At 31.0% G+C, this 19,997-nt stretch overlaps 3 protein-coding genes across 8 annotated transcripts; 1 reads left to right on the forward strand and 2 right to left on the reverse strand.

The window, feature by feature from the left end:
• Positions 1-3,362: 3,362 nt before the first annotated feature.
• On the reverse strand, positions 3,363-4,332 carry LOC105630926 (ethylene-responsive transcription factor ERF011). The gene has a single exon (XM_012212919.4). It carries the CDS (start codon positions 4,114-4,116, stop codon positions 3,640-3,642), a length of 477 nt encoding a protein of 158 aa, XP_012068309.1. The 5' UTR covers positions 4,117-4,332; the 3' UTR covers positions 3,363-3,639.
• Positions 4,333-7,084: 2,752 nt separating this feature from the next.
• Positions 7,085-11,327, reverse strand: LOC105630924 (C2H2-like zinc finger protein). 6 transcript variants are annotated; one of them, XM_089726199.1, is made up of 3 exons: positions 9,715-11,327; positions 7,849-7,946; positions 7,085-7,663 (listed from the first exon to the last, which is right to left on the reverse strand). In XM_089726199.1, the coding sequence occupies exon 1, from the start codon at positions 11,248-11,250 to the stop codon at positions 9,973-9,975; it is 1,278 nt and encodes a 425-aa protein (XP_089582325.1). In that variant the 5' UTR covers positions 11,251-11,327; the 3' UTR covers positions 7,085-7,663; positions 7,849-7,946; positions 9,715-9,972. The 6 variants fall into 6 exon arrangements, with proteins under 6 accessions (XP_089582325.1, XP_089582322.1, XP_089582323.1 ...); XM_089726196.1 differs by having other exon boundaries at positions 7,085-7,668; XM_089726197.1 differs by having other exon boundaries at positions 7,849-7,950.
• Positions 11,328-16,498: 5,171 nt separating this feature from the next.
• LOC105630923 (uncharacterized) lies at positions 16,499-18,898 on the forward strand. The gene is made up of 2 exons (XM_012212915.4): positions 16,499-17,675; positions 18,014-18,898. Exons 1-2 carry the CDS (start codon positions 16,760-16,762, stop codon positions 18,505-18,507), a joined length of 1,410 nt encoding a protein of 469 aa, XP_012068305.1. The 5' UTR covers positions 16,499-16,759; the 3' UTR covers positions 18,508-18,898.
• Positions 18,899-19,997: the final 1,099 nt, after the last annotated feature.

Consider the following 19,997-nt stretch of genomic DNA (forward strand, 5'->3'; position numbering starts at 1 on the left):
AAACAAAAACTCGACATTTATGGTTTTGTTCTAAAAATATGTACTATAATTTTGTAATGGTATAATTCCACATTTCATTTGCTGACTTCATATTTGCTTTTTATGTTTATGTCTGTTAAGCTTATACACCGACAACGGAACACAAATTCAATTTTACTCGATTTTTTTTTTAAATTCACATGTATATTTCCATGTTCGAATGGAAGTAACATCAAGTGTAGCTCTCTGAATAGAGACTTTCAAGTTGAACTCCTAACCTTCCAAATCACATTCACGTAAGAATGCAATTAAATTAATAGGATAATGCCTTAACTATTTTTTAGATTAGATTTGTCTAGATCCGATCTATGAACTTATTAATTTATGGACTAAACCAATAAAAACAAATATTTTTTAAACACCGTTTTACACATTATTTCTTTTTTTTTATGTATGATTAGAAATATCATAATTTCAATAAAAATTTATTTTTCATTAATTTAGTCTATAAGTTAGCCAGCCGATATACCTAGTCTAAACAAGTGAATCTCATATTTTTTTAATATTGGTATGTTGTATATTTATTAGATTGAACCGGGTATGGGCACAAAAACAGGCTCAACCAGCCTAACTGGGCCGGGCTCAAACTAAAAGCCTGACCTGCATTGTGAATAAGTTTAGTTAAAAGGGTTACGAAAAGCTAGAAAAGCAAAATTATTGTTTAGGTTTACGAACTTCGGGCTCATAGGATTCAGGTTTCTTGGGCTTTCTTTCAACGCGCTATACATTTTTTTTTTATAGATTTTTTTTAGTTAAGCTGCAAAATTTTTTGATTCTTCAATAATGTAATGAAATATTTTTTGGGGGAGCCGAGGTTGGCTGGTTGCATTCCTGCCATTGTCATTTCGTGCATGATTAATAGTTTTGCTTGATCTGAATCTATCTTTTATTACTATTATATTATTTGTGTTTGATTCTTCCTTTGAAAATTATTGATTATAGATGTCTGTCTGGTATCATGCATATATAGAATCGACTGCCTTCTGATGTTGATATTTGTGTTATGTTACTATCACAATTATGATAAAACCACTGAAAAGGGTTGCTTCGAAGCCTTTTGATTGAACTGAAAAGGCAAGAACTAGATTGGCTCTTCCATCCACAGGTGACTTGAAAAGCATCCTTCATCATTTTTAGGCTTCAGGCATGCTTGCTTAGTGAGCTTCCCACTTTTGCAACTTTTGTTTTACATAACTTAATTGCCTTATTAGCACGAAAGAACACATAATATGGGGTTGTTAATTTGAGCTTCGTTAATTAAATTATGCTTGCTGCTCTCAGGCTAGCTGTGTCTAGTAGTAACTCGTCTTTGCTTGGAATTATGAAGTTAGCTATCATCTTGAGTTGGCTTTGTAGCAGGCAGACAACCTGGTTACAGAACAAGACAACTTGGTTATCGTGGCTTCATATGGAATATTTATTCTTTTATTTTATTTTGTTGGAAAGAGGAAATTCCTAATCAAAACGATATTGACTGCAATGAAGCTAAACCTCATATGCCCAAAGGTCAAAAGATATGTAAATCAATGGCGGTTGGGATGAAGTTATTATAGATATTGGATTTTTTTTACACAGGAAAAGTTACCCCTGCATGAACTCTGCTTTACAGACAGAAAAAAGCAAAATATGAGACATAAACCTAATTTCCATTGGGTACCTTGGTCAAAATTCATTGCATCTAAACAAACTATTCCTTTATATCATTACCCATTCAATGAGTGACAAGTCTTTACTCATGCGGAGAAGTTTGTTGATTAAATTATTGAATACATTTTTAAAAGAACAATGCCACTAATTTTTAAATAAGATAATTGATTGGATTATTAATATTTTTTATTCATAGAGGTTTGACGAACTGAAATAATGTTCTGGATTATACAGCAGATTATTTTTCTCTTTTGAGTAACATTCACTAAATTGATAATAATTTTAAAGTGAAAAATATTTAAATTTAAAATCTCTTTCAACACACGTGTTCAAGAAGACTAATCCTATTGTTAGTATAATTAATATTTAATTTAGGTGATCACGAAACAACAAATGAGATTTTCACTAAAAGAAAAAAAATAATTTAATAATGTCGTCTTGTGTGCGGATTGTGGTGTACGCATGGCAGTGGAATACAGCTTGGACAAGTAAGTGGCTTAACATGTTAAAATGTATGCAATTGCCCAATGATTGCTGATCTTCGGCTTTCGACAAGTCGTTCACATGTAACTGTACGCTACCGTTCATATGTTTAGGATTCCATCCCAATACAACGAATGCAAATTGTTTACAAAGGAAAATTCACTTCTCAATTAATACAAGGAATGCAAACTGTTGATAAAGGAAAATTCACTTGCTCAATTAATTTGGATTCATGTCAAGTAAATTTACAAAGGGTAAAATGTGTATTCAGAAATTTTATATTTAAAATTCAAATTTGACATTTTTGATTTTTTAAAAAATAGATATTTTCGTTTCATAATATTAGCTGAGGATAAAGACAAATCATTTTTAATAATTAAAACAAAAATTAATTTATAGCACCGACCAAAACAAATAAACCAATAATTAATTAATCAATACTATCCAGTTGGTAATTAATTAAAATAAGTACAATCATGCATGAGATCATATGCTTAACCCTATAGTTTTCTTGAAAGAAAAGCAAATTTGTTTAGGCAGCCGCAGATTTTGGTCACACTCAACCTGCTATAAGCAAAAGCAACCGTCCAAACGTAAACAAAAAACACAATTACAAGAAATTTCATGAAAATTAATGGTCCCTCCCGCATACAATACCCATACAAATCATAGTCCCTTGACAAAATATATTGCTACTAATTATTCTTATTATTTAATAATTAAAAAGAAAAAAAAAAAAAGCACTCAGTCACCGCCCACACCTTTGATCGGCCATCAACTTCCACCGAACGACCTTTCGTAAGCTTTCCACCATCCTCATGAGGTGGACAACGACAACCTCCCTGATTGAGGACCACTTCCCATCTCATTTGTGTTCTATCTGGTGGTGTCCAGTCCACACTCTCACAGGCACGTCACAAGTCCCACTTCTTGCTGCCCAACCCCAGCTCTCTTCCTTATCTTCTTATCTCCTTAACTTTGTTTTTTGTTTCGCTAACTCAGATCAATATATTTTCTTATAACAAATAAATGAAAAGGTAGGCCATCGCTGTTTCTACATATATTATTTCTTACAGTTAAAATTCCAATATTCCTACTGCTGCTGCTTCTTTCTCTTCATATTATTGGGAATGGAATCAGTACTATGAAAATCCAACAACAAGACCACAGTACTTCACAAAAAGACAAACACAGAATTAAACGATGCTTTAACTAACTAAAATTCACTATTGCATAGTTTGCCCTAAAATACAACTTTCACTCTCTTTTAGGATTGAACTTCTTCTTTTGATATCTACTGCTGTTTTGAACTCTTAATTAATTTAATTAAACAAACCCAATTTACAGTTGTCTGAAAACTTTTCTCAGGCACGTAAACAGGTGGCTAATTAACTATAGCTAGCTTTCTTTAAAAAGAAAAGATAACAAGGAGTTTTAATATTACTAATTAATCAAACGATTCTATTTCTTCTACTCTTCATCAGAATTTTCCGGGTTCGGATACTGGTTCAAGTCAGGTTTCTCTGAAACTACTACTCGGTTCGAGTTCTGATCCGATGCATGGCTGTGGGGAGCCGTTTGTTGCAGGGCGTCCACCTGAGCCCCAACTTCGGTTGCTTTTTTGCGTATAGAAGCAGCAGACATGTCTCTTGTCTGTTCGTCATCGCGGAATATCAAATCGGGGAAATTAAGTCTAGCGGAAGGGCCTCTAAGGTAGAAAACGGCGGTGTCATATGCACGCGCGGCGGCGATAGGGGTAGAATAAGAGCCAAGCCAAATTCTAGAACGTTTGTTGGGTTCTCTAATTTCAGCGACCCACTTTCCCCACTTCCTCATCCTTATACCTCTGTAAGGCTTTTCTTGTTGTTGCCTGTGCTTGCGTTTCTCGGCACTTGTGGGAGTAGAAGTAGAGGGAGAAGTACTGGAACAACACTCGCCTGCTTCCATGTTTTATTGAAGCAGTAAAAGTCTAATAACTAATAATGATAATAATAATAATAATAACTGAAGTAGGAAAGAACAAAGAAGCAAGCTGAATTAAAGATTCTGTTGTTTCAATCGTAGAAAGCTAAAACGGTTACCATGGCAGACCACGGTTTGTTTATATATAAATATGGGAATTGTTAACAGAGAGACAGGGAGAGATAAATAAAGAGGAGAGGTAGGATATATCAGTTTCCTACTTGGCTGCTAGTCTGTCGTTGGGGCACGGCCGCCACGTTGATCTTCCTTTAAGATAAATCCAAATTTGGCCGACATATTCCATCACCTCCCACATCTATCTCTGTGTGTACGTATACATGTACCATATAGTATTTTACTAATCTCTCTCAATTTTTACTTTACCCCTTTTTACTGTTTATATTATCATTGGATTAATTTATATATTAATTCTCAAAATTATAAAACAACAAACAATACTTACATGACAATATCTAAAAGAATATTTCAAACAGGGAATAATAACTTCAATCACAATATCAAACAAATTTACAATATTTTCTTTTCCTTCTTTGGTGAGAGAAGGGAAGTTTGGATCCATATTCTAAATTATTTTATTATAATCAAATAACTTTTTAATATGAAAATTAAGACAATCAAAGTAATGAACATATTTTTGGGGTAGATGGGTAATTGGCTACTGAGTCGGAAATGGTTATGAATTTAAAAAATCCACGAAGCACATGCGAATGCCGACGTGGATAGTTGCGCCTTTAGCACGCAAACATCGGCGTGTTAACAACCTCCTAGTCTTCTATTTCCTCCCTCCTTTGTCAAGCCTAAATAAATCCCCTTCTTCTCTCTGGAATGGTAACGATGAGTCTGACTTTCTTTTTGTTATTTTCTAATTAATTAGCGGTGTAAACGGACAAATTTATTTATTATATTAATTTTTTTTTTAAAAAAAAGGAAGAGATTTATCTTCTTGCCATCTACATATATGTGTTTTGAATCGGACTCATCATAAAGTTAGAGTGTACTCTTTTCCATTTTGACCATTGATGCCAATTTATTGTATTTGGATTGATTGGACAAATTTTGATTTAACAAGTCATTCTAAATCGATTAAAAGTTTAATGTCAAAAAAAAAAGTTTAAAAAAAAAATCAAACCTTAAATTATTAAATCCAGGCCCAAATCACACTAACTTGTTTGGAATAAATGAAATTTTATAAAATTTTAATTATAAATTTAAAATTTTGTGTTTGCTATGAAAAAAATAAAAAATTTAATTCCCTGATTTACTATAACTATGTCAAATTCTCTAAAAGAATATAGAATATCAAATGAACTCCGTAAATTTAAACAATCTGAAACGAAATTTTATGATAAAATTATCCATTATCCTAAACTTCTAAAGTTATTATACGAATGATATTTTTTTTAAATAAAATTAAACCAATTTTCAACTTTAAATTTATTATAAATATGAAAAATTTATTTATAAATAAATTCTAAATAGACTTTATTTGTAAATTAATTTCATATTTTGAACTTATTTATATTAAGAGGGGCGTAATAATTCTAAATAATTAGAATCAACATCCTTAAATTAGTTAAACTTTAAACAAAAAGGAAGTTTGAAAACTATAAAAATGATTAAATTTTTGTCATTACTATTTTCATATGTAAACATTAATTATTCTTTTCTCTCCTTTTGTTTTTTTTCTCCTTAAAATAGTAAATTTCATAATTCATAATATAAAAATTCATATTCGTTGTGGGTTGATGATGTGTTAATCACTAGCAGTAGCACATACTAGACAGTAGTCATGGATGAGGGAGTGTGGGTTGTGAACAAGTGGATGGTAATAAGAGAGTCGGTGGTGGATTGGCCATGAGAGCGACACACTTTGTTCTAAATTGTTAGATCACCTTCTTCAACTCTTGACCAATCCATCATAACTTTTAGACTCATGTTATTAATATTAGTGGTAGGCTTAAATAATGGTTATTAGGAGATAAGTATGGAGATTAATACAAGTCTTTTGTTAGCTTAATTTTTATCTTTTAACAAAAAGTATTACAGAAATTAATATCCATTATTTAAAAATTATTATTAACAAAACAATTTGATCATTAATTTTTAATTAAAATAGGAAAAACAATATTTATTTTAATCATTTAAAATCAGGAATGTGAACTGAGGACGAGTCATAAGTTCTATTAGCAACTTCAATAAATTAAGGTTGAAGACTGAGACTCGTGTAAAAATAAAATAAAACTCACCGTCCTATTTGACAAAACCCCAAAGGTGAAATCAGCTGCTTCAGACCTTATTCAATTGTTATGGTATGGGTCTCGTCATTTGTCTTATTCTCATTCATATAAGACGATAATTGGATGATGTGGATATTTATATTTAAAGAAAATAATAAAAAATTTTAAAAGGAGCCCGATCAAGTGTTTTTTTATTTATTTTTAAGTAAAAAATTTGAATTCTAGCATCCATGTAATTTCTTCATTATTATTAGAATAAAATATTATTATATTATAATTTTTTAATGTTATTATTCTATATTTTCAGAAAATTCTCACGATAAATGAAGGGATAACCTAATGGTTCAGGTGAATATCCATCACCTTATAAATTCCCCTTGCCTCCACCGTCCGTCATGTAACAAGCTTAAAAATGTATATAATATCTCCAGTTAAAATAAAATAATGAGAAAATTCATATCTACAGTATAAATTAAATGGGTAAAGACTATATTTTATTTCTGTGCATCGATATTTTTCCGACGGGGCATCCTGAAATTGGCTTCAAGGTAGTCTCTCACGGTTGAGCAAATGCGGCAAAGGAAGATATTGCTTGGAAATTTTTTATTTAGAAGTGGGTATTTGCCTAATATGCCAACTTTGGAAGTTTTAGTCAGTCGGCAGGCAGAAAATATCAGAGCCAAAACTTAAAATAGTAGAGATCAATATGCAAATGATACATCTTATCATTAGAAAAACCAAGGGTTAATATTGAGGCCATGGACAATGAACATAACCTATCCATTATCAAAATTCAACTTTCTTCATTTCGAACTTGATAAGATCATAAATTGACAGGGTACCAGTCAGTCGGCAATTGCGCTAATCGCACATGCTAAATGTATTCAAAATCTATAGGATTTTCATATTGACAATGGATATGGCACCAACAGGTAGAATCTAACCTGTACTGCTCGTCTGACTGAAGAGAACATGTAGACTAAGATCAGAAACCAAGACATTCAGTACAAATCAGTAGCGCCTGATGTTAGATATATAATTGGAGAATGTTCTATTGATACTGTGAGCCTGCATGATTAAGGACAATAACAGAACCAAACTTTACTAAAACTAATCATAGTGTATATATATATATATATATATATATATATATATATATATATATATTACTTGAAAAAGATGCCTTCTCCATTAACTAAAACCACTTCTATAATTGATCTAAAAGCGTTTAACTTCACCCGGGATGCCGATGTTTCAATGTCTCCAGGGAGCTCCTGACCTTGAACAAAACAAAGATCAGTTAGTTCCCAGTATCATCGATATACAATGCCAAGATTGAAAGTCTAGACTCCAATTGTTATCTGAATGGCATATACTACTCGAAAGCTCATATAAGTTCAAAATAAATACTTGAGAATGCAAGAAAGTTGAAATTATACGATGGAAAGTAATAAAATACCTGAGCACACATACTCACTCTACTAGCACTTCTCTTTCCAGGACCTCAAGTTGCTGTAATCATTCTTTTAACACCATGGAGGAACAAGGATAACAAACCTGACTACATGGAAATTTTTAACTTCATATGAAAGTTCTCCATGAAGGTATTATCAGCATACAAAGGAAATAAAATTCCACCATCAACTCAACAAATATAGTCATGGCAGTTTTAAAATCCAAGAATCACAAAAAGATACAGAACATGGAAGTTGCACAACAACAGTGACATAATCATGCTTTTCCCCTTCAACAAAATCAAGAGAAGGACAACAAATTGTCATCTCAAATCTCCTGCAGAGAAAGCATGCCAGATTAAATAATTCATCATCATCATCATCCTTACATAACTAAACAAAACACTGATAGACTTTTCATCCCCTAGAAGGAAATGTTCAAAATACCCTTCAAATGAGAACACGGCAAACATTCAATCACAAGTTCACAGAACTATAGGCAGTATCAGGTTCAGTCCAACATGTTTTTACTCAAAACCAAGTTTATGATCCTTTACTCGTGCAAACTTTCGCTCTTAGGTTAGCCAGAGGCATCTTATTGTCAAATAAGCTTTGTTGAGAGCAATCAGAATTCAGAGACAACTGTGTTATTTCTCACAAGTTCAACTCCTCTATCTTTTTGGTGTCTAGACTATCAGTCAAACTCAAAGAGAGGATATTCACCTTTAACTATGGATTATCTCCCCTCAATTGTGTACTTGCTGCATTACACGAGACAAAAGTTATACTAGATATCAGCCCCACTATTCTTTTGGCACTCAGAGGCTGCACTCTAAAGCAACAACCTAAAAACAGGTTACTGATAATTCATCTACAATCCAATATGCCATTGTTCTTCCAATTCTTACTCAATTACTCATAGAATGAGAATTTAAACTAATTTCTCTCATACCACTCCTCCCCCTCCACCACAGGCTTCAAGAAAACAACTGAAAGGTATTTGTAAAACATCGTTCGGTGCTCTATATATTCTCCACAGCTACCCCTAATTGCTAGTGATCAGATATTGGGTTAATTATACCAACGGTGACCAAACTTTACATTTAATTTCATAAAGGTCATGTAATTTCAACTTGTAACTTTTTGGTAATTAAACTTTGATTTTTTTTTGTTTCAATGATAATCACCCACCAGAATCCGGTTGTCGGAATGGTAACATGATATTAAATTTAAAATATTTCACAAATGAAAACATGATTATAGAGGAATACGGGGTAAAGAGAAAGAAGAAAGAAGAATGTCAATATACAATGGTAGGGTCAAATATCTTTTTTCTTTTTTAATTTATCTCAATATTTTTTTAACTAAATAAATGAGTATGTCTCACATTAGTTTATAGAAAATAAAATGTTTGAATAAAATATTTTATTTTTAATGCTACGCTAGTATTGCTGGTAAACCGATTCCAGGTGAAGAAAAGAAAAAAAAAATTAAAATTTAGAGAATAAAAATGACGAATTGAAGTTATAATAAAACTAAGTGCAAAGTTTGATGAACATCAATGTAATTTACCCCATACATGTTTTCCTTTTTCAAGTAACAAGAAGAAATGAAGTATGCCAACATGACAAACTGGCAACTAATATTGTTACGTAGAGAGAGAAGCTACCGCAGTGGTTACTGAGACTAACAAGTCATTAAGCATGCCAAACAGTAAAAATAAAATAAAAGAAGCGAGAATTGATATCAATCTTATGGTTATTATTTAGCATACAAGTTATATGGATTAATTCTAGTACCGAAGGTAAAAGTGAAAATGTTCGCACACAGAGTCACACACACACACAGGTAAATTGGGGTTAGACATATACCATTTTGCAAAATTAGATGCCATCAGCATCAACCTCCACATATGATCACGAATGAAGTTTGATAAAGAAGGAAGCCATGTGTGTGGTTTTGTTCAGTATTTCAGAACTTTCTTAAACAGCCTTACTACTACTACTAACATTGTACAAGCTCATCTGTTTTTACCATCTTCAGAGCACGATTCTTTTCAGCAAAACCAGCTGTGCAAATCCACAAAACAATATATGCCCCCTAAATCACAAGTTCAACCCTCACTAAATTTACCAGACCAAAAAGTCTCCATTTTCCTCTTCAATTTCCTCATCCTCACTGTCCCACAACATATAATCCTGATCCTCCTCTTCTTCTTCTCCTTCTGAAAACACTGAAATTCTCGCACCATTCCATTCAGAAGCTGCACGAGCAAGATCATTAAGGACGTCATACGTATCACTCTCAACACCAATATCGCCATCAAAATCTGAAACAGAATATGATCCGCTATTCTCCTCAAAATACTCGCTGCTTCTACTCTTTGGCACCAAGTCATTCTCTGTCACCTCTCCATTCTCAACCCCAATCCATGGCACCCACAGATCAGCATGCCTCCCCAATGCCCTACCCCTGTCCCCTACAACCACCGTCCTCAAATTCGCCTCCCTTGCCCTCCTCAAAATGTCGGAGAAATCTGAATCATCCGATATCAGAAATAACCAATCAACTCCTCTGCTCATTGAATGCTGGATCTGTCTCTTCACTGCCCAATCCGCCGCTTGTGGCTTATCCTCCACAGTCTTCACATAAACTCCTGCTCTCCTCAACTCTTCCGCCAACCCATACCCAACTTTCGGCGTTAGTAATCTCCTTGCCTCGTCGTTATACTTATGATTCCCAGAAATGAATCTCTCCTTAAAACGCTGCCGTTTCTTTCCTTTCAGCGACTTCATCCTGTTCAATTTCTTTTGTCTTTCACGCTCATGAAGCTGCTTAAAATGCTTTTTAAGATCCATACTAGTCTTACACTTGCGACCACAGACCCCACAAATGTGGGTTTCGGAAGAAGCGATAAGCCCTTTCCTTTCAAGAATATCGAACTGTTTCTTCCTGCGGCGTTCCTCTACGACCCAATGGGGAAGATGGATAAAAGCATGGCGATTGGCGTAAGCTGACATCTCAATAATTTCCCCGAACCTTTGTGCGAGCTGCTTAAGTGCCATTGCAGCCGGATAAGGAGGGCCACGCGGCGGCTTGTTATCGAGGTCCCATAAAACGACGACTTTAGGCCGTTTGGAAGTGTAGACTCCTTGCCTATTCTTGACCATGTCGATCTCAGATGTTGAGGCGGAGGAAACAGTGTGGTTTGCAACACTAGCTGTGATTAGGTATCGGTCAGTGCGGATTGGGTCAATGGTTAAGGGTTTATAAGTGAAAGCAAGTTTGTTTTTGAGAGAAGTGGTGTTACTGAGAAATTGAGAGAAATGGAGAGTGGTGGTCTTATGGAGGAGAAGTGGGGGTTTTAGAAGGGGATAGATTTCAATTGGATTGGAGAGTGTAACCATTACTCCTAGTGTTTGAGATATTCCTCCGCTTTGAAGATTTTCCTTCAGGATAAGGGAGTTAAAAATGAACTGATCACTGGCGGAAGAAGAAGTATCAATCTTAAGAAAATGGGCTATGGTCCATTTTATATGTTCAGAGTTTTAGAATGCGAAATGGGCTTTCGGCTCATTAGATTTGTTACTACTTGTACAGTTGTAATTGATAAGTAATTTAGAAAATAATTAAAACCAAATCAAAATTTTTTTATTCGTTCGGAAACTCAAGGCGGAGATAACATATTAAACTGCATAATCCTCTCTCTCTCTCTCTCTCTCTCTCTCTCTCTCTCTCTCTCTCTCTCTCTCTCTCTCTCTCTCTTAACTTAGAAAAATTGTTGAAAACTCTTTCGAATTCGATACTTTCTAATCTTTAAATTAGTAAAAAAATTAATAAAAATACAACTGGTTGACAAATTAAATTAAAATTTTAAAAGTTTGATCTTTAAAGAGATTTTTGTCTACATATCAGTCAAACCGAAGCGTACAACATGTATGCAAATTTCTGAGTCTCCCAGTGCATAGCTGTCCTTATTATAAATATTTTTTTGCAAATTTAATTTAATCTCTAAACTTGCAAAGAGTTGTTTATTTAACTGAAGCATACCTTATACAGCACAATGCTGACGCAATCTCAGCGCCTGGTGATATGTGAAGTTTGTTTGTTAGCACAGTAATTTAATTGATTGTTGCTTTGCTTATGCTTTTAATTTAATTATTGATGACTAATTAAGTGCACACTTTATATTTGGATTGAAGCACCGTGTACTTGTGGATAAATTAACTATGGTCATGATTCATGATGTGTAGTACCATTGATTCAGAATACAATTTCTGTTACCAACAGATAATGTAAATGATAAACAAATAAATACGTAATTACACATTCATATTGTATGAATATGTATATTATGTTATTAACAGATGATTAGATTAACAAAAGTGGGCTACATTTTCACGCGAAAGTTATTTATACCAATTAATAATTGATAGCTAGCAGATTAGCCGATTAATAATATTAGTGTTTTATAAAATTTTAGCAATGGTTACTGCTATAATATAAAATAACTATTAGAAACATCATTATTTTCATATATTATAATGTATAATAATTGTTGAGAATTTTCATATTTAGATATTTACTATAAAATAAATATTAACTATTAATCAAAATTTGATATTCTCATTTTCTAAAATATTTAGAATGTTGGAACAAGGATAAGAAAAGACCATTGCTTTTAAATGAGAAGACGTAAAGGAAATGGAGCCACCCTCTTTGGATGAAATAAAAAGGCACGTAGAAAATAAAGTTCCAAAGTCCACTTAATTTGTTTGAGAAAGCACGACACTTGGGGGCTTCCCCTCATTGAATCAATGATGCATTGCCTTAACTTTTGCAAAACCGACAATTATGTCTCTCAATTCATCCTAAAGAAGACAAATTTTCTATGTGCACCAATTTTGGTTTGTTGTTTATACAAATATTACTTTTTCTTAATATATATATTTATATTGAAATATTAAATGTTAATGAATATTTAACATTAATAATTTATATTCAAAATTACGAAATTTACTAATATAAAGGGCAATAATAGTTACTTTATTTCTTTTGAAATTTGCTTGATAATATGTATATTTATTGACACTAGTCTTTTGTCTGACATGCATGTACGTTGACTACACTCTCGTTATATACTCATTTGTTTATATATATAATATTAAAGTATAAGATTTGTTTAGATTAAAGTAAATACAAGTGGTTAATGTATATTATATTTTGTCGTACAAATTACTTGCAATGCTATTTTTTATGTATTTAATTCTATTTTTATATAATGAAATGGTCTCAGAATAATGTTCAATCCAATCCCTAGAACTAATCCTTTAGTCCTTAATTTATAAATGTAGATTTTAAAATTCATGATAGGTGCCCAAAAAGAAAATTAAATGATCACTCAATCTATCTCCTAAATAACATATTTAAATTATAATTAAAATAGAATCAAATATTTAATAAATAAAATATTTAAAAACTTTTAAATGTCTCATTATCATATATATTTATTAAAAAATAAATTTAGTAAAAATAAAACTTAAAATTTTGAAATGCTTAATTATTTGTAGTATTTATTTAAAAAATAATTTATTTATTCATTAGGAATTCTGATAGACACAAATAATATTGTGAGCTACACAATAAGGGTTAATCATTCTCTAAACTCACCAAATTGGTGAAAACACTTGCAGTCAAGATGATTCGAACTTAAGACCTCTCACTTTTCACATGAGTGAGAAGACAATCAAACTATTCATGATTGACTTAAAAAATAATTTTTATAAATATATCCAATTAACTAATAAAATATAATTTTTTAATTGGCTATGATCGAGGTTATTTTATGATATCATAAATTTCATCAAGCACGTTATCAAAAATCTCATTATCCCCCATATTCCCACTTTTATATATAACTAGTCTTTTATATATAACTAGTCTTTTGTATGACGTGCGTTGCATGTTGACTATACTCGTTATATACTCAATTTTTTTATCTATATATTATAAGTTTTATTTAGATTAAAATAAATATAAATGGTTAATTTGTATTGTACTTTGTCGTACAAATTACTTGCAATGTTACTTATTATGTAATTAATTATGTTTTTATATAATGAAATGATCTTAGAATGAAGTTTAACCCAATCATTAGACCTAATTCTTTAGTTCATAATTTATAAATGCAGATTTTTAAAACTCTAATATGTGCTCAAAAAGAAAATTAAGTCATCACTCAATCTCTAACTCTCTGCTTTCAACCTCAAATCAATATCTACATACAACTATAATAAAGAATAATAATAAATTATTCTTACTGCTAGGTTAAAGAAAAAAAAATGAGAAGATGATCTGAATTGATAATGGAAATCACTTTGACCGTGACAGTATTATTTACCCAGTGTATCAGACAAAGAAATATATACACATACTTTTTAGCCATACAGATTTAGGATATAAGAGAAAAAAATATCAAAAAAATTAAAAATGTTTAACTATTAATAGGTCATCTATTTATTATAAAGGAGATATAAATTTCTTACTAAATTAAAATGATAGTAGTTACAAAGTATTTAGTAACGAAAAAGAAAACAAAAAATTATTATTAAAAATAAAACTCTTTCAAAACTCACCCATTTAAAAAAAACGTTTCAATGTATATAGATATATAAATATATCAATAAAATATTATATATATTTTAAAAATTAAAATTTCAATTGTTTATCATCCTATGTTTAATTATTATGTAAATTTTATTTGAAAATTTATTTTTTAAAAATATATCCAATCAAATATGACAAACATAAACAACAAAAATATTAGTAAAAATAATATACATTTTTCTTTTTTTTTTGTCTCTCTCATAAATAAAATATTATATTATATATATTCTATTTGAAATTTTATTTTTTAAAAAATATATCCAATCATATCATACAAATATAAAGAAAAAAGAATATTAATAAAAAAAAGTATATTTTCTTTTTTTATCTATATCTTAAAAGAATTAAATATTTAATAAATAAAATATAAAAAATTTTCAAATGGCTCATTATCATATATATTCATTAAAAATAAATTTAGTTACTATAAAATTAAAATTTTGAAATGCTTAATTATATATTTGTATTTATTTAAAAAATTATTTTTCAATTCATTAGGAAGTTTGATGCCTGAAATAATATTGCGGGCTATACAACAATCAAATTGGTAACTCACTTAATAAGAAAAAAATGTTTCAATGTATATAGATACATAAATATATCAATAAAATATTATTTTTTTAAAATTAAAATTTTCAACTGATTACCATCCAGATTTAATTATGTAAATTCTATTTGAAAATTTACTTTTTAAAAAATTTATCCAATCAAATCTTACAAATATAAGAAATAAAAAACATTAATAAAAAGAATATACTTTTTTCTTTTTTTTTAATCTCTCTCCTAAATAAAATATTATCTATATTCTATTTGAAAATTTATTTTTATTAAAAAATAGCCAATCATATCAGATAAACATAAAGAAAAAAAATATTTTCTTTCTTTTTTATATATATTTTCTAAAAGAATTAAATATTTAATAAATAAAATATAAAAAAATTTCAAATATCTCATTATCATATATATTCGTTAAAAAATAAATTTAATAAAGATAAAACTTAAATTTTTGAAATGCTTAATTATTTTTATGTATTTATTTAAAAATAATTTTTTTTATTTATTAAGAGGCTTGATTGGCCGAAATAACACCGTGGGTTTCGCAATAATTAAATTAATGAAAACACTTGTGGTCGAGAGGATTCAAATTCGAAACCTCTTACTTATGTAGGTGAGAAGATTTCAAATGATGGGCTAAAAAAATAATTTTTACAAATTATATCTAATCAACTAATAAACTGCAATTTTTAATTGGTTGTCATTAAAGGTACTTTAAAATATTTTAAATTTTATTAAGGGTGATACAAGAAATCTCATTATTTCTCTTCTATTCCCACTTTTATATATAATAAGTATAATTATAAGTATAGAGGTAGATAGATATAGAAGTATGGACAGTATGAATAGATATATATAAGATAAAGGTAAACTAGAAAAAAAAAAGTAAAGATTACCTTTTTTTTTTTTTTTAAGTAAAAATAAGAAGATTATAATTTGTATCAAAAGACAAAAAAAGGAAAAAAAAAACTGTTAGAAATTTCCTTTTGCATTATTAATTTTTTTTTGAAATGTGAATTTCCTTTTGCATTATTAACTCTCCAACAAAGCTAACCAACATTAAATTTAACCGTCAATCGACAAATAACTGCCAACACGTCCCACAATGTAATTCTTGTTCCTCTGTTTCCTCTGTTTTTCTAACCTTTTTTTGACAGTCTCCGCCTTGCCGGTGCCGCAAATGCATCATTGTCCCCCTCCAGAACCTCAGCACAAGATATTACTAATAGAGACTAACAGTACAATATTATTTTAGTTTGGACCTCTCTTGTCTCTAGAGTTCTAGAGGTGCCACCCTCTCCACATCCCCTTCCCTTTGAAAAATTAATGACTCAACTAATGCGTTTTTTTTTTTTTTTTTTTTTTTTTTTTTTTTTTTTTTTTTTTTTTTTTTAAAGAAGGGAAGACTGTCGGTTTAGAGTTCAGACTAATTAATTCAAGAATGAACCAAAAAGAGAAAACGTTGGTGCCCATTTCTTAAAAAATGCCACCATTCTTTCTTTGTTTTACTGTACTTTCGCGTATACATACCATCCTGCCTTTTTTGAATTAGTCTTTAGTCCACGCCTGTTTTTTCCCCTTTCTTATGTTCTCCTTCCTTCTTTCTTTTCCCTCTTTCTTTAAAGCAGCAAAAAGAAAATAAAATCCAGAAACATAAAAGGCATAATCAAAGAACCGCGATTTCCAGAAACAAGAATGCTTGAATGGGAACATATTCTATTGGTTGCACTGTCCATTATACTTCTTTCAATTCTATTTATGGTGTTGTTTCGAAGATGTTGCTGTTTCAAACGAGGCAGAGATTTTGTCGTTGACTCAACAAGAACAAGAACAGAGAGCTTGCAAGAAGGGATTGCGAGACTTCAACATGGAAGTCTTGATCATAATCAGCTTGAATCAGACGGGAAAAGAAGAGGAAATTATTATGTTTTTCGACGAGGAGTTTCAGCTAGACCTTTATTTAATTGGACTGATCATCCATCGCTTATTACTGACGCAGTTGAAAATGGATGGTCAAGATTTGGTTTTACAGGTTTTATGTCGTCTCCATCAACGCGATCATCCTTGTTAGGGTTATGTGCAGTTGGTGATTATGGAAACGAAGGATCAACAGAGATAAGTTGGGAAGTATGTCAAGGATCAGCTGATTTCATGCAAAAAATAAGATTAAATTCTGGATTAAAGAAAATTAGTGCAAGTAATCATTCCATGTCTGCTGCTTCTGTAATTAGAACAGCTTTGCCTTTACCAGGCCCTCCTTTGGGTAATTCAGCTTTTCCTCAAGAGGCCTATTTCGAGATCACAGTTTTGTCTTCTGAAGGTGAAGATAATGAATCCATCAAAATTAAAGAAGGAGAGAAGACTAAACTCATCCAAGAAAATTCTAACCCTAAAGTTAATTCAGAATCTTTAGTACACGTTAATAGCAGTCATCGATTCAACAAGATTGAAGAATTGAAGTTTTCTGGTAAAGATGATCTCAAGGATGAATCAACAGAAGCAATTATGTTATCTTTAGGTCTTACAACAGGAGGCTCTCTTCCTTTGAAACTTCCTGGAACCTATCCAGGATCTGTAGGTTTCAACTCCAATGGCTCTGTTTATCTTGATGGTAAATTTTCTGTCTCTTTTTTTTTTTTTTTTTTTTTTTTTTTTTTTTTTTTTTTTAAAAGGACTTGGTTCCTAATTTTAAAAATAATTAAGATTTTTAGGCTAAACTGGTGAAAAATGAGTACTATATTACTTGTTAGCGACATCTGGTCCACTAAATGGCTAAGCCATTAACAATGGAATGGAGAAGAGTTGTTAATTTCTTTAATCTCTCACCATTAATTGTGGCATGCCTCATTGATATTGGAGTAGCTACGAAGCAGTTGACCAAATAAATGATGTGTGTGGGTTCAATCAAACAGAATTATAGTTAATTGACATTTATATTTTCTTTTTCAGGGATTAAACTTATTTTTGAAACCGAGAAAAGGGAGTGGGCAAGAAGAGACAAAGTAATAGGATGTGGATTTGATCCAAGGCAAAAGAAAGTGTTTTTTACTGTAGATGCAGAGCTAGTACATGTAATTCAGTGCAAGTCAGAGGAATTTGGGACACCCTTGTACCCAACAATTGCAGCCAACAAAGATATATTGGTTCTTGTCAATTTTGGACAAAGTGCTTTCAGTTATGCACCAGCAAATGGTCTACGTACACCAAATCCCTGTTTCATAGGCCCTCTTGTAAATTCCCCTGCTTTGGGCTATGAAGACAGTAAAGAATTGTTCTCAATGGGAAGAATCGACTCTCAGTGGCTTAACAGAAGTACAACTAGAGGTACCCATAATAATAATAACAACAAGGCTGTTGATTTTGATGAAGAGAGTGAGGCTGATCTATTTGAAATTGTGTTGGATGGTAATGGAAGATCTCCAACTCCAACAACAGTTTTCTAGCTACTAACAGTTTTCTGCATCAGATGTTTACCGTTTTTTCTGCCATGGATTTGTGAGGGACCATTAAACAAAGAAAGAAAGAAAGGAAGAAGGGCAGGAAGAATATGTTTTTGTCTTAATTTGCTATAGTTTAACATCAGAAAAAGAAAATCTTTGGAATACAATAGATAGAAACAGGTTTTGTGAGGACCATTCTTTATTGATACATTTTCTTTTTTTCTTTTTTGGGTATTATCATCATCAAAGAATATGCAATCTTGTACAGCTAATGCCAATGTTGATTCCAAGTTGTGGCCCTTGTTTGCATATCTTTTGATGATCATATGTTTATTTTGTCGATAATTAATAAATTTTCTTCTCTCAGTAAAAATTCAAGAATCCTATTCTGCTACTCTTTTTTCTCGTTATGTACTGTAATGGGACATTGTATTGGAGGACGTGAAAGGCGTAAAGATAAGAAGCTTTTTATCCTCTTTCTTTTTCTTTTTTCTTTTTTCCTTTTTCTTTACACAACTGTGATTAAAAACCACTCCAGAGTTGCCACCCAATCTGCTTTGAAATTAGGTTCTTGATAAGTATGGAAAAATTCAATTACCCAAGTTGCATCTAGAAGAGATCTCAGAGATGAGGTAACTTTGCTTCTAATGTGACAGCAATTACTTTTAAATGGCAGATTGCTTCGAGTGATAGGAGTCTAATTTTTTGGCTGGAATACGTCAAGGAGATTAATTAGATTATTATTACATATGTTGCAATAGCAACAAACTAGAAAACATTTGATTGCTACATGTCTTAACATACAGTTGACTAAATTTACAGATAATCCAGATAAAAGGGACAGACCATTTCTAAATTGGCTTTCTGCAAGCCATTGCCAACTATTTAATATTCGACACTAGGCGAAATATAGTCATGCCTTCGTCAACAAACAGATTCCTGCCCAACAACACCTGCTGCTGTTTTTTATTTTTTTAATTGCTTTCATTAATAAATTTGCTTTGAGAGGGAGAGTGCAACTGCCTGATAGTTTTGTTTTTAATTAAAAATAATAATATTTATTTTTTTATAATTAAACTAAGTTATATTTGTGGTAAAAGTTTAAAATATTTATTTATAAAACTCGTATTTAAATTCATTTAAACATAATTAAGTGGTCAAATATAAAAAATCATTCTATTATATAAATTAGAGAGAGACGAACGGAAAATGACACTAAGCAACAGACTCAAAGAAAAAAAAAATGTTATTGGATTATTATTAGTATTGCTGTGATAAACCACTTGGGCTCCAAATATAGGAATTTTCTTTTCATATTGAGGAGAGAAATTTTATATTAATGAATGAAACACAGAACTAGTGTTATGATACAGAATACTTCCACCTACGCTGTTACCATATATTATTTTGAAATAAATTTCATATTAAATAATAATTAAATTACATAATTGAATGACTGGTATATTAGCACAAGAATTCGTCAATATATATAT

This window comes from Jatropha curcas, chromosome 9, assembly GCF_041381405.1.
Source record: "Jatropha curcas cultivar XTBG-Jc1 chromosome 9, XTBG_Jcur_1.0, whole genome shotgun sequence".
NCBI classification, from domain to species: Eukaryota; Viridiplantae; Streptophyta; class Magnoliopsida; order Malpighiales; family Euphorbiaceae; genus Jatropha; species Jatropha curcas.

What these genes read in the sequence shown, in the direction of transcription:
- LOC105630926 (XM_012212919.4), bottom strand. Translation starts at nt 4,116, where the DNA reads ATGGAAGCAGGCGAGTGTTGTTCCAGTACTTCTCCCTCTACTTCTACT.
- LOC105630924 (XM_089726199.1), bottom strand. Translation starts at nt 11,250, where the DNA reads ATGGTTACACTCTCCAATCCAATTGAAATCTATCCCCTTCTAAAACCC.
- LOC105630923 (XM_012212915.4), top strand. Translation starts at nt 16,760, where the DNA reads ATGCTTGAATGGGAACATATTCTATTGGTTGCACTGTCCATTATACTT. An exon ending in TGGCTCTGTTTATCTTGATG is followed by an intron (nt 17,676 to 18,013) that starts GTAAATTTTCTG and finishes TTTCTTTTTCAG; the next exon opens with GGATTAAACTTATTTTTGAA.